The sequence below is a fragment of the Martes martes genome (assembly GCF_963455335.1).
Source record: "Martes martes genome assembly, chromosome: 4".
NCBI classification, from domain to species: Eukaryota; Metazoa; Chordata; class Mammalia; order Carnivora; family Mustelidae; genus Martes; species Martes martes.
Genome location: NC_137891.1, coordinates 49,376,955 through 49,389,653, shown reverse-complemented (window position 1 = coordinate 49,389,653; position 12,699 = coordinate 49,376,955). Strand labels below are relative to the sequence as shown.

Genomic DNA, 12,699 nt, shown 5'->3' with positions numbered 1-12,699 from the left:
TTTGAGAGAGTGCATGTGCACAAGCAAGAGTGGGGGTGGGTGGGAGCAGAGGGAGAGGGAGAAGCAGGCTCCTTGCTGAGCGGGGAGCCCTACATGGGGCTCCTTCCCAGGACCCAGGGTTCAAGAACCTAGTCAAGGGCAGATCCTTAACTGACTGAACCACGCAGGCGCCCTGCCTCAAGGCTTTTCTCTGTTGGACTGCTGTCTTGTCCAGTGGCCTCAGCTTTGTCTGCTTGTGAGTTTTTGTCCTTTATGTAGTTTCTTGTCCTTTGACTGCTCTGAGGTGCCTCCCTACTGTCCCAGATGGCACTTCAGTTCTCCCGTAGACATTGAAATTAAATAGCCCACCTGTTAGGAATCCTATAAGAGAAGAAGTAAGTAGGATCCAAATGAAGCGAATGTTTTGAGTAGTTAAATACACCTTTTTAAAAAAATCTATTTTTGCTCATCAGAGGCCTTTTTTCCTACTTCATTGAGCTTGACTGTCTTCCAAAGTGTTAAAGTTAATGACTCAGTGAGATAGGTAGGGGTGTTCTATTTTGTTCCATGATATACCTTCCAAGAACAAAATTTTCTTATTACTTTAGGGGAGAAATTGGATCAATAATGGTGATAATAGCTACCACAACTGTGATGTCTACCATGTGCCAGGCACTCTTCTAAGTGTTTCAGATCTACTCATTTAATCCTCACGATAACAACATCTTAACAGTCATACAGATCAGGAAATTGAGGCACAGAGAGGCTAAATAACTTGCCCTGGGTCACAGAGTTAGTAAGTCAGGCCCATCCCAGAGACCACGCCTCTCGCTTGTGTGCCTGTCACCCGCCGGATGGCATAAAATATGCAGAGGCAAACCCAAGTGGTAGAAGAGCAGATAGAGACACATGATTTTGCTCTTGTTTTAAAAAGTTAGTACTTATGAGAAGAGAATTTCCAAAGCAGTTGAAGACTTGAACAAGCAATCTAGAGTTTGTAATTTATAGATTTCAGTGTTTCAGTGGGCTTTTCCTACTTAAACAGATACTTCATCAAATATCTTCTTTTTTCTTTTGAATAATCTTTGGAGACTTGAGTAAAACAATGAAACAAGTTTCTTTATAAAAGCTTATGCGGGGGTGGGGGGGGTGGGGGGATGGGGCCTGGGTGGCTCAGTCTGCCTTCGGCTCAGGTCATGATCCCAGGGTCCTGGGATTGAGTTCTTCATCGGGCTCCCTGCTTGGTGGGAAGCCTGCTTCTCCCTCTCCTTCTGCCCCTCCCACCTGCTCATGCTCTCTTTCTTACTCTCAAATAAATAAATAAAATCTTTTAAAAAATAAATAAAAAATAAAACCTTACTCAGGATTTAAAAGGCTCAAGCCTCTAGTTATAAAATAAGACGTGGGAATACAGAGTATAACTGGGGAATATAGTTAATATGTAACAACTTTGTGTGGTGACAGTAGCTAGGTTTAACATGGTAATCACAACATATATAAATGTTGAATCGCTAAGTTGTACACCAGAAACTAGTAAGTTATTGTATGTCAACTATCCTGCAATAAAAACAAGTTAAAAATTAGAACAAATTTAAAACTTATGCATTTCAAAAATGTTGGTACATATATATCAATATCATATTTACAAATGGCAGTTTGGGGTAGCAAAAGCACTGGAGATTTTTTAAGAGGAATTTCTTTGGGGCTGTATACCGACTAGGAATTAAAACACTGTGTGCTTAGTGCTGCTTCTTGAGGGAGGCCTTTGTATCCATAAGGTTACTTCTTTATTTTTGGTATTTAATTTCCTTATTGATTTAATGTCTCCTGCAGCCCCATCAAAAGCACATGGCAGCTTCTTGCAGGAACTTTCTTTTTTGCCTCCACCTTAAGTAATCTTTCTTTTTTTCAACCTCTTATAACAATTTATCTCTACAGTATGGGACTGTTCCCACTTTTATACCCCACTCTCTAACACAAGGTGTTACCCACAGCATTAGACATGTATACAATTCTTTTGCTATAAGTTCTAGTGGTGCTTAAATTTCTTATTAAGTGCAATTTTGTTAGCTTGGGAATTTTGACAGCATACCACACTTATTTAAAATCTTGAAATTATAGAGCCCATTTGAAAATGTTTTGCCACAAACTTATTTCATGAATATATCATTACTGTCAAATTCCATTTGATTATCCATTAGCTTTATGAGTCTGTATCCTATAAAATGAGGAGAATGGTACCTACTTAACAAAATGGTGTGAGCATTAAATTAGATAATACTCTTTGGAAGATCCTATTACATAGTTGTTCTGTTACTGGCTTATAAATGATTCTTCTTAGCTGTGATTTGAAATCAGACTTTCTGTAAGTTAATTACCTTTAACTGTATTTGAAATTAGCTAATAATCAGTCCAAACCTTATCATAAGGGAGATCAACAGAAAACACTACGTGGCACAGTTGAAAATGAATTCACTCGGCTTTAAAAAGTTTTTAAGATATTTTATGGGCACCCTGGGGGCATCACTTGGGTTTTCACCTTATTGTCAGCATCCTATCATCTGCATGTGTGTGCACGTGTGTATATAACTAACCAACTTGATATAGTGTTTCCCTGGCACCTTTTCTACTTTTGGATTCTGGCCCCACTGACTATAGTGTTGGTTTCTGAAGCACAGTAGCTGAAACACTGAGTACACATGTGTTAACAGTCAGGGTCCTGGAAGAGAGTCAAGTACCTGGTTTGCAGATGGAGAACCTGAAAGACGGGATGTTTCCCATAGTCATTGTCGGTCTGTGAGCGCATTTGAATGCAACATCGTGCTCCATCAGAAGAACATTGTTGAACAAATGAGCTGCAACTAATCTTACCTCAAATAAACCTACCGCATAATCTCTCTCCCTCCCCCAGAGTTGACACTGGGTCTTAGAGGACTCATTTGTTAAAGTGAAGGGGTGGGTCCGGGAAATTCTTAGAGCCTTTTTTAGCACTTTCATGCAATCTCTCTCAGTTCTCCCGAGTTATCTTGCCCACCTCTAAAAAAGCATCCCATACTTTACTTTTGTTTGCAATTGGTGACATATTTTTAGAAAAGGGTTTACTGTTTGGAGGCGAGATGCATTTCTTACAGATGGTTGTTTATTTTCTCCCCGGTTGAGTTGGTTTCGTACATATAGATGTTTCCTTTGTGTTTTATAGGTCAAATCTATAATAGCAAATGGAACCTTTTAAAGTAAATTTGATACATGCACAGGTGTGTTTATTCAGTAGCCATGTGGCAACATGGGGTGACGATGTACCCATTTTACACTCTGGCCTGCCCCTCATCAGTACCCAGGCTGTTCTCCAGGGCTGGAGAAAGGTGCACACTGATGCTCATGGGTCTCAGTTTAAATTCGCAATGACTAACTGCGAGAGGACTAATATTGGGTCAGCATTCCTTCTACAGTATTTACTCTTACTCTCCTAGATGTATATTTCATCTTTCTTCTTTCTTCTAAACCATTAACCATACCCTCCCCTCTTCACTACCCACCGCCACCAACCTCCACTTTTGAGAACATAGAAAGCAACCAGAAGGAAATGTCTAAACTCTCCCACTCCTTTGTCTATTATCATACCTACATCCACCCGGCACTCGGCTGGAATGCAGTTATTAATATGCCGTGTTCTTATCTAAGGCTAATCCTCAGCTCATCTGATTCACATTCTCTCTTGCCTATCTACCCTGGTCCCTTCTCTTTCCCACATGGTTAATTATCCCTCTTCCGTTACTGGACAGTTACTGGGCGGTTTTTAACAGCATAACTTACGTGTTGAATTAGCTCCCATCTTTAAAAGAAAAGAGAAAGGAAGAGGAATAAAAACTTCCTGGAGGGATCCCATAACCCCCAACAGCTACTACCCCATTCTTCTGTTCCTCTTTGCAGTAGAACTCTTTAAGTTGTCTGCTGTAGCTTTCCTTCTACTCTTTGTTGTGTTAGAATCTCTCCATTAAGGCTTTGACTCCATTACTCTGCCAAGACAGTTCTGACCAAGGTCACCAGTGACTTGCCAAAGTCGAATCCATGATCAGGTCTCACTGCTCATCTGACTCACCCTGATAGCAGTACCTGACCTGGTCACTCTTTCTTACACTCTTCCCTTGGTTTCCAAGACTCTGCTCTTTCTAGTTCTCTTACTTCAGTGGCAAGTTGCCCCTTACTTCCCAGATCTTTAACACTGGTGTACCCTGGGGTCTGCCCTTAGACATCTTCTCTTTGTATTCTTACCTCCTTAGGGGAATCCAGTGGGTTCCATCCTGTGACCTAAAATGTCTATTTACTGGTGACTACTGAAATTGTATCTCTAGCTTGGACTTCTCTGCTAACCCACACACTCTCATGTCCAGTGGTCTTCTGAACTTCTCCCCTTGGAGGTCAAATTATCCAAAGCCAAGTTCCTGATTTCTCGTGCCTCAAACCTGTTCTTCCACAGTCTTCCTCACCTCCAGTTGCTCATGTCAACAACTGTGGAGTTGACTCTGCTGTCTAGATCTACTCCTTGCTATACCTTTGGAGTATAACCTGAATTTTTCATTTCTCATTTCTCATTTCTCAAACCTCCAAAGACACCCCTTCATTCCAAGGCACTACCGTCTCTTGAATGGATTATTGCCATTGCTTTCTCCCTAGCCTCTTTTTTTCTACCCAGAATAGCCAGAGAGAACATTTTAAAGGAGGGCATGTGCTTAAAGCCCTCTGGTGGCTTTCCATTTCACAGGGAATAAGAGCAGTTTTACACTCACTTTACAATGGCCTGCAACATCCCAGTGACCTGGCCCTTTGCTATCCAGTGTTACCATCTTTAGCTGTCTCTCACTCCCCCTTCTTCCCTCCTGCCTTGTCTCCCTCCTTCCCACCCCCCCACCCCTTCTTTTTCTCACTGTTCTCCCTCCCACTCACTGTTCTGGCCATCCTGGTAAGCATATTCCCACTTTAGAGCCTTTGCACTCCTTCCCCCTCTTTGAGGGCAGGGACTTTGTTCTATTACTACTCTATCCATAAGACACAGACAAGCCTGGCACATCATAGGTGCTAAACAAATGAAGGATGATGGTGGTGAGCCAGTGTATGATTCTGTTGAGTATGAGGTCTTGAATTACTTCATGAAACTTTAAGAATTCACACAACTTTTTGAAACACTACATAAAATGTGATAGGTCTGTACATACACAAACTCTAAATCTCATCCACGATCCGGGGCTTCAACCTGTGTTTGATGATGAGACTGTTACTTTCCAGCATTGACGTGTTCATTATGTAGCAGACAATTGTGCTAAGATTATCTGGTTTAATCCCCACAATTCAGATATGTTACTATTGCATTTTACAAAAAAGGAAATAAGGATTCATGATTCTGAGACCAGCTGAAGATAGGAAGTGGCGGTGCTGGGATTGGATCCCTGTGTGGCGAACTCCAGAACCTAATGTCCAAAGAATGACGGGGCTGCTGAAATAAAACACCTGGGGAGGCTTTTTAAGTGAAAACGTTCTGCACATGCTGGTCATCTATGTGTTTATATACTTAAGTAGAAAAGTATTTAAGAAATAACATTTAGTTTTGGAAATAAAGGACTAAAATTTGTAATGTTAAACAGTAATGAATTATTAACTAGATGATAAACCTTAAAAAATTTTTGATCTAAAAGTGAGCCCTGATGGCTCTTTGGCTGATGACCTTGGAGAGCTCTTGCAGTCTGGTTCACACAAAAAGTCCTAATACCCTAACTGGCAAGCTGTTGCTATGGTTTTGAAGGCTTCTGTGTGTGAGTACATAGATACGGATAACGTAGAGCTGGATTGAAGTGCTCTGGGTCATTTCTCAAGAAGGCCTCTTCGGAGGGAAGTGAGAGATGAATCCTCAGCTTCAGATTTTTAGAGTTAACTTGGCAGGAGATTATTGCTCTTTAGAAAAACAGCCTCAAACTCAAGCAAGTTTATGAAGGTCAGTAAAACAGGAAGGAAATTGCTAAGGACAAGGGAAGAGGAGATCAATGAAACCATGCCTAGTCCTACTTTTAATGTTCTGGTTTTTCTAGAAGAGAGGGAACTGAACTAGTCAGAAATGGGGACTCAGAGCCTTGGTTTCTGGTTCTTCATTCTTTCTGCCACATCTTATTTATTTTCCTGGTCCATTGATTGAGGCGTGAATCCCCTTCCTGAAGGCCTGAATGATTCATCGGACAGTGGGAACTTGGTATTTTGGTAGCACAATAAATGGATTGATAGAATCCACATTAAACAAACAAACAAACAAAAAAATAAAAGGCCAAGTGACCGACAAGTCTTGAGAGTCTACCCTACTAGGCACTACAAGTACAACATCATGTACAATAACTCTCATCTGTTCACCCCTTCTAACATGACTTTAGCCCTCAGATGTCCCACTTTTTTATGCTGGAAGAAAGGCTAAGACAGAATCAGCCCTCATGCCAAATAGTATCTTTATAAGCTATAATGATTCTTGGTTATTTAAAGCAGAGTTTGCCTTCCTCCTTTTTTTCTAATTTATCGGAAACTAATCAATTAGGCTGTGAATTGTATCAGACAGAAACTATATGCATGAATAACTTATTTCAGCAGTATCGAAATCAATAGTCACAGGATTTGCTACAAAGCAGAACCTCTGTATTCCAATTAACAATATATTTTGCCACACCTCAAATAAATTCTGTATATACATTAAAAAAAAAAAGAATCAACATTAAATGCCTGTGAAGTTGGTCACACTTGCTCCTGTAGAAAGAAGGTCCAGATTGCAAATAATATGCTGTCCCAGATTGTGTGTGTATATGGCCTATGTTTTTAAAGAATCAAGAAAGTAGTGATGTCTTGGGAGAGCTGGTAACCAATTACATGAAACTAAATTCTGTTCATTAATTTGGATAATGTGCTGAATTTTGTTAAGGACATAAATGTGTTTTTTCTTTACTACCATGGCTCTTACCACATGACTCCATATTCAAGATAGGTAATTGTCTAATTCACCCTGAAAAAGAGCTGTAGAATAACCTCTTTTTTAAGGTTCTGTCTATGCCATTGGAGAAAAGCTCATAAATATGAGTGGTAACCAATTAGAGAAACAGTATAGCATTCCTGCACTTATTCATAGCATGGTAGCATGAAATATTTTTGTTGACCTTACTTTTGTTGAGTCAAACTACAAGCTTTTGTATTATATTTGCTGGCACAACTTTGTGCTATAGATTTTCGATTTATTGTTGATTTTATACTTTGTGTTGGTATGGCATGAGTCACTCTTCCCTTTTCATTGTGAGATTAAAAAATGCAGATAGCATATTTCGGTACTACAAGTGTATGTATAATTTAGAACCCCTCCCCCCACCCTGCCAAGTCTCTAGACTTAATTATTAACAGGTTGCTGAGATAGAATTTTTCAAAGTTTCAAAAAACAATTAAGAATGTTTTTAGACAAGACTGTCTATGAACAGAGAAACGAAATAGGAAGTGACATGGGTAGACAATTAGTACTCACCCTCAGGACTAGTCCATAACGTGACATGAAGTATTCTTTAATTGGGTTCTTTTATTTCTGTGGGCTTTGTGTCATGACCCTTCGTATATTTTTTCCTCCACTCTAACATCTGCTAGCTTTTAAATGGAATAATTTCTTTGGTATTTGCAATGTTTGAGAGATGCTTTGAACATACCCACCTATTGTTCCCAAGCAACTGACCAGGTCAAATTTGGGATTGGGCTCTCATGCTGTGAACTTATTAATCAACCCTTTTTGGCTTTAAAATATGAATTGTCCCTTATCTCATTGTCCTTTGTCTCCCCCTCTTCCCCCCTGTCGTTTTTAAAAACAGGCTGCAGATACTTTGGCTGTGAGACAAAAAAGAAGAATTTACGATATCACCAATGTCTTGGAGGGAATTGACTTGATTGAAAAAAAGTCAAAAAATAGCATACAATGGAAGTAAGTTTGTACTGGGTACAAACCAGTACCCTACTCTAAAACCTTTGTTTTTCTTCCTAACACTCTGGAAAATCTGAACTTTCTACTGTTTAGCTCTCCTAAATCTTCTCTCTTGGCCCTCTAGTCTCACCAGGCCCCTTGTCTTTCCCCGGACCCAGCTCTGGGCCTCTGCAAATGGCACTCCTCTGTTGGCACACTCCCTTACTCTGTCCACTGTTTGATTTATACTCTGAACATTCAAATCTTACTTTCTTCCTCAGGCTACTCATTTGGCACACAGTGCATACTGCATTGTATTATTAATCCCTCTCTGCCTAAGTGTTCAGCGGCTCAACTAATATCAACTCCTTAAGAACATGAACTATGTCCTATGTATAGAATTTGTACCTTATATATGGTAGTTGATTGAAATGCGTATTGTCATTTGTTAGCTGCTGTATGGTTGTATGTTTGAATGTAAAAAATATTTTCTGTTCTGCAGATTTGTCCTCTTTGGCCTTAGTTTTTGGTTTTGTTTTGTTTTAAAGCCAGAATCTCACCAAAATATTAAAAGGTCGTGATTTATTTTACCAGCATCTTAGTCTGTCATGACACTTCCAGGTGGGACTGTTTAGTTTTGACATCCTTTTGATGCCAGTTGCCAGCCTGGCCTTTCAGATGACAAACACCATTCTAGAACATATCGAGAACTTTTTTTGGACTTTATAAAAATTTTCATTTTTCTGTGTGGCAAAAGCATTGAGAATTTTTATAATTTGATTGTACTTGCCAATAAATTTTCTAAGCAAATATATTCAGAGGTATGATGTTTAGATTGTCTAAGGATTTTAATGCTTGCTTTTTTAGGAGATTATAAAGATTTTTTTGTCTTGGAAAATTACTAATTAAGTCAGTGTTTATTACTATAAAAATTAAGTGATGTTAACCTGGGCTTGATACTGGCATTATTAATTCTTGTATGTTTTTAAGAGGTGTAGGTGCTGGCTGTAATACTAAAGAAGTCATAGACAGATTAAGATATCTTAAGGCTGAAATTGAAGATCTGGAACTGAAGGAAAGAGAACTTGATCAGCAGAAGTTGTGGCTACAGCAAAGCATCAAAAATGTGATGGATGACTCCATTAATAATAGATATCCTTTTAAATAAGTTACCCATACGGGTGTAGAGTTTGTATTTATGTATTATCCAGTCTGAAGATCAGTTACTTTATTGTAGTGTTTTAAACACTAAAAACAAAAGTTTTGTAAGTGAATATAGCATTTTAATTTTACAATGTAATTCTAGTAATTTATACTGATATTTGGAAAGTTTTTACCTCTTAAAGTACATAATACATCTATTAACATTACTCATTTGTTGTATTGAGAAAAAAAAGTTTATCCACTTTCAGTCTACCATTGATAGGATGCAATATGCTAGCTAAAGTGGGCATAGGGGGTCTCTAAATATTAGAAGTCATTGTTAAATGCATAGGTATATTTAAATAATTATGCTCAGTGTTCTGAAGTAGCAAAAATTCAGTAACTCTCAAAGTTTTGAAAAATTCATTTTGGCTTGAAAATAAAATATCATGGGCCTGCAATCAATCCAGGATACTTTCTGCCTAATATTAACTCAAAGATAGTACCTGCTTGAGGTTGGGAACCAAGGCTTATGTGTTTATCATATTATGTGGGAGAAAAATTAGTGATATACTTCATGTATTGCTTAAAAATCACTGTTCTCTCAAATACCAATAATTCTCTTGATTTGTAAACTTGCCTCCACTCTTAGGGAATCTTTTAGTGGCATTTATCTTCTACCACCTCTCAGGAATTTTTGACTAACGTATACAATTAATTTTTTTTAAAGATTTTATTTTATTTATTTGACAGAGAGAGAGATCACAAGTAGGCAGAGAGGCAGGCAGAGACAAAAGGGGAAGCAGGCTCCCTGCTGAACAGAGAGCCCGATGTGGGGCTCGATCCCAGGACCCCGAGATCATGACCTGAGCCGAAGGCAGAGGCTTAACCCACTGAGCCACCCAGGTGCCCCTATACAATTAATTTTTTATGTGTTTTGTAATTTGTTGAATAAGTCCATGATCTCATTTGCTATTTCCTTTCTACGAATCAAAGCTCCTTAACAGTTTGATAACAATGGGGTTTTCAAACTGTGCCTGATGGAGCCCCAAGATACAAAAACCACTGAATTAGTTGATCTTGGACTTTGCTGCACTGCATTCCAAGATTCTGGCCATTCCCATTCCCAAAACCATGACCCAGGGAGATTCTTAGTTTGGTCACTCTCCACTGCTAATGGCATCCTTTTCCCTACCAATACCTTTCCCTACAGAAGCCATCTGTCTCCATGATCAATATGCACTGTTTTTCATCTTTCTCTTAAAGGCCCTCAGATGTCCCAGAAAATCAAAAGTGATTTCTTCTCGGAGCAAAGGATGGGCACTCCTCTTTGGACCTTTGTCTTTGCCTTTCCAGACTGAAGACTTTTTTTTTTTTTTTTAATCTTAGCATATGTGGCAGTACCTTTATGCATTTGGTCATTTTATTTTGGCCTGCAGATTTATTATCTTAACTTAAATGCCTAGACCATAGTATACATATTGTTCCTTAACTCTTATGACAGTACATTTTCCTATGTAACTCATGAAGACATCTGTAATTGCTTTAATGGTATGTACCATTAGTCAGTTTGTTCTAACATTCTTCCTCTGATCTACGTATTTAGTGTAGAGTGATTCAGCTTTCCCCAGGCACTCACCTGAGGTCATTATTTTCAGGAACTGTGGACATTTTGTGTCACTCTACAGTGCTCTGTAGTTACAGGCTGCTTTTGTCTCTGTTCTCATGACAATAACTGCTTTTCAGTTTTCACTTCATTGACTGCATTGGTAGGTGTAGACTGTGTGGCGGAGGGGCAGCTAAGTCAGAGAGAGGGACTAAACAAGTCTCAAAGTCACAGATTTGTAGTGTCAGTGACCAAATTTGAACAAAACATGGTTCTCGTCACTGTTTACGAAACTGTGTGCAGCAAGTGTGCTGGTCACAAATGAACTCAAAGAAAGCATGAAGGCAGAGTTAGGTGAATCCATTGTATAACCAGGACAATTATTCCTAACCCTGTTCCATCCCCTGCTCCCTATTTTCCCCTCGAAAGGACAATATAGTATATTAATAACTATAGCAGGAGGTGGGCTGTATTCCCATAATCATAACCCAAGTAAAATGAAATATTGTATACATATTTATATTTAGTTATGCATGGCTTATTAAACAGACAGTCTTGTATATTATGCATATAAAAAAGATCTACCAAGCACCTTGCCAAGTGTTATCTGGCTTTCCAAGACCATGTTGACAGTATGTGTGGACCTACGGCTTAGTCTGCCACCATATGTCCTGAGCTTGCTTGCTTTTTTTTGTTTGTTTGTTTTTTTAAGATTTTATTTATTTGAGAGAGAAGGAAGTGCACCAGACATGAGTGGGGGAGGGGCAGGACAAGAGGGAGAAGCAGGCTCCCCACTAGGCAGGGAGCCCCATGCAGGGATTGGTCCCAGCACTCTGGGATCATGACCTGAGCCAAAGGCAGATGCTTAGCTGACTGGGCCACCCAGGCACCCCTGTCCTAAGCTTTCTAAGAAAGTTTGGGGAAAGTATTTTTTAATCCTCAACTCAACAGAATCTGCTGTAGAATTTAGCTTTAAAAGTCAGTTCACTTTAGCTCAAGATTTCACAGTATGGTACCTAATCTCTAGTACCGTTAGTCACTTAAGTAATTTAAAAATCTCAAGTAGACAATGTTATTTGAGGCTAAAGGTTTCAAGAATTTCAGACCTTATACAAGACTGAATGAAAGCAAAATTCACTTGATCTGAATTTGTTAATGAGAATAACAGAGCAAACACTGAGTATTTACCCTCTTCTAAGATCTATTACATGTATTACCCCATCTAATCCTCAGATCTATGCAGTAAGTTGTATTTCTCCCATTTTGTAGAATTAGGAATCAAAGCCCAAGGTCACCTAACCTGGGATTCAAACCCAAACATTCTGACTCCAGAGCCCATACTTTTGCCACTGTATTCCAAGATCAATACTATTTTCTAAAGTTTAAAACCATTCTTTTCACCAGGTGATACACTTTTGGCCATTCAGGCACCTTCTGGGACACAGCTGGAGGTACCTATTCCAGAAATGGTATGTAGGATAAGTTTCCTTAAAATGGAGCTACTGTCTCAAGAGGGACAAATGTTTTCTTATTAGCTGAAGAAGCTAACTGGGTGTGAACACTTTCAAATTACTGCTTTCAAGTTTCCTACCTGAAAGTATTGGTATCTGAATTTGGATGACTTTAGTAAAATTATAGAAGTGACTGAATTATTTAACATTTTGATTCCAAGCTTTATTAAATTTGATTTTGATCTAGAAAATATCAAGGAATGAGCAATGATATATAGTCACTATTCTTTAAAAAAATCAGTTAAAATTACTATATCTGTAACTGATATAACAATCCTGAGGAAAAAGTTCAACTTCAATATAGAATATTGTAAGTAATAGATATTGTAAGTAATAGATTTGCTTTAAATTGGGTCTTTCCCAAAACGTTTTCTAGTTGAGTCAGACATTTATTGATTCTGCTATATATAATTCTATGCTATAAAATAATTAGTCCCTAATAGCTTTGCTTATCTTAATTTTTAATGTTCCAAGGTAGTTGGAAATTTTAATATTTATTC

The 12,699-nt window shown here is 38.6% G+C and overlaps 1 protein-coding gene across 2 annotated transcripts in view; it reads left to right on the top strand.

The window, feature by feature from the left end:
- Nucleotides 1-12,699, top strand: part of E2F5 (E2F transcription factor 5) — a gene marked incomplete at both ends in the record, with an annotated part of 28,775 nt that overhangs the window by 11,370 nt on the left and 4,706 nt on the right. For both annotated transcript variants that reach the window (XM_080800155.1, XM_080800156.1), the window contains 4 exons: nucleotides 7,851-7,960; nucleotides 8,930-9,091; nucleotides 10,587-10,633; nucleotides 12,093-12,157. In XM_080800155.1, coding sequence (XP_080656281.1) covers nucleotides 7,851-7,960; nucleotides 8,930-9,091; nucleotides 10,587-10,633; nucleotides 12,093-12,157 — 384 coding nt within the window. The remainder of the gene's footprint in view (nucleotides 1-7,850; nucleotides 7,961-8,929; nucleotides 9,092-10,586; nucleotides 10,634-12,092; nucleotides 12,158-12,699) is intronic.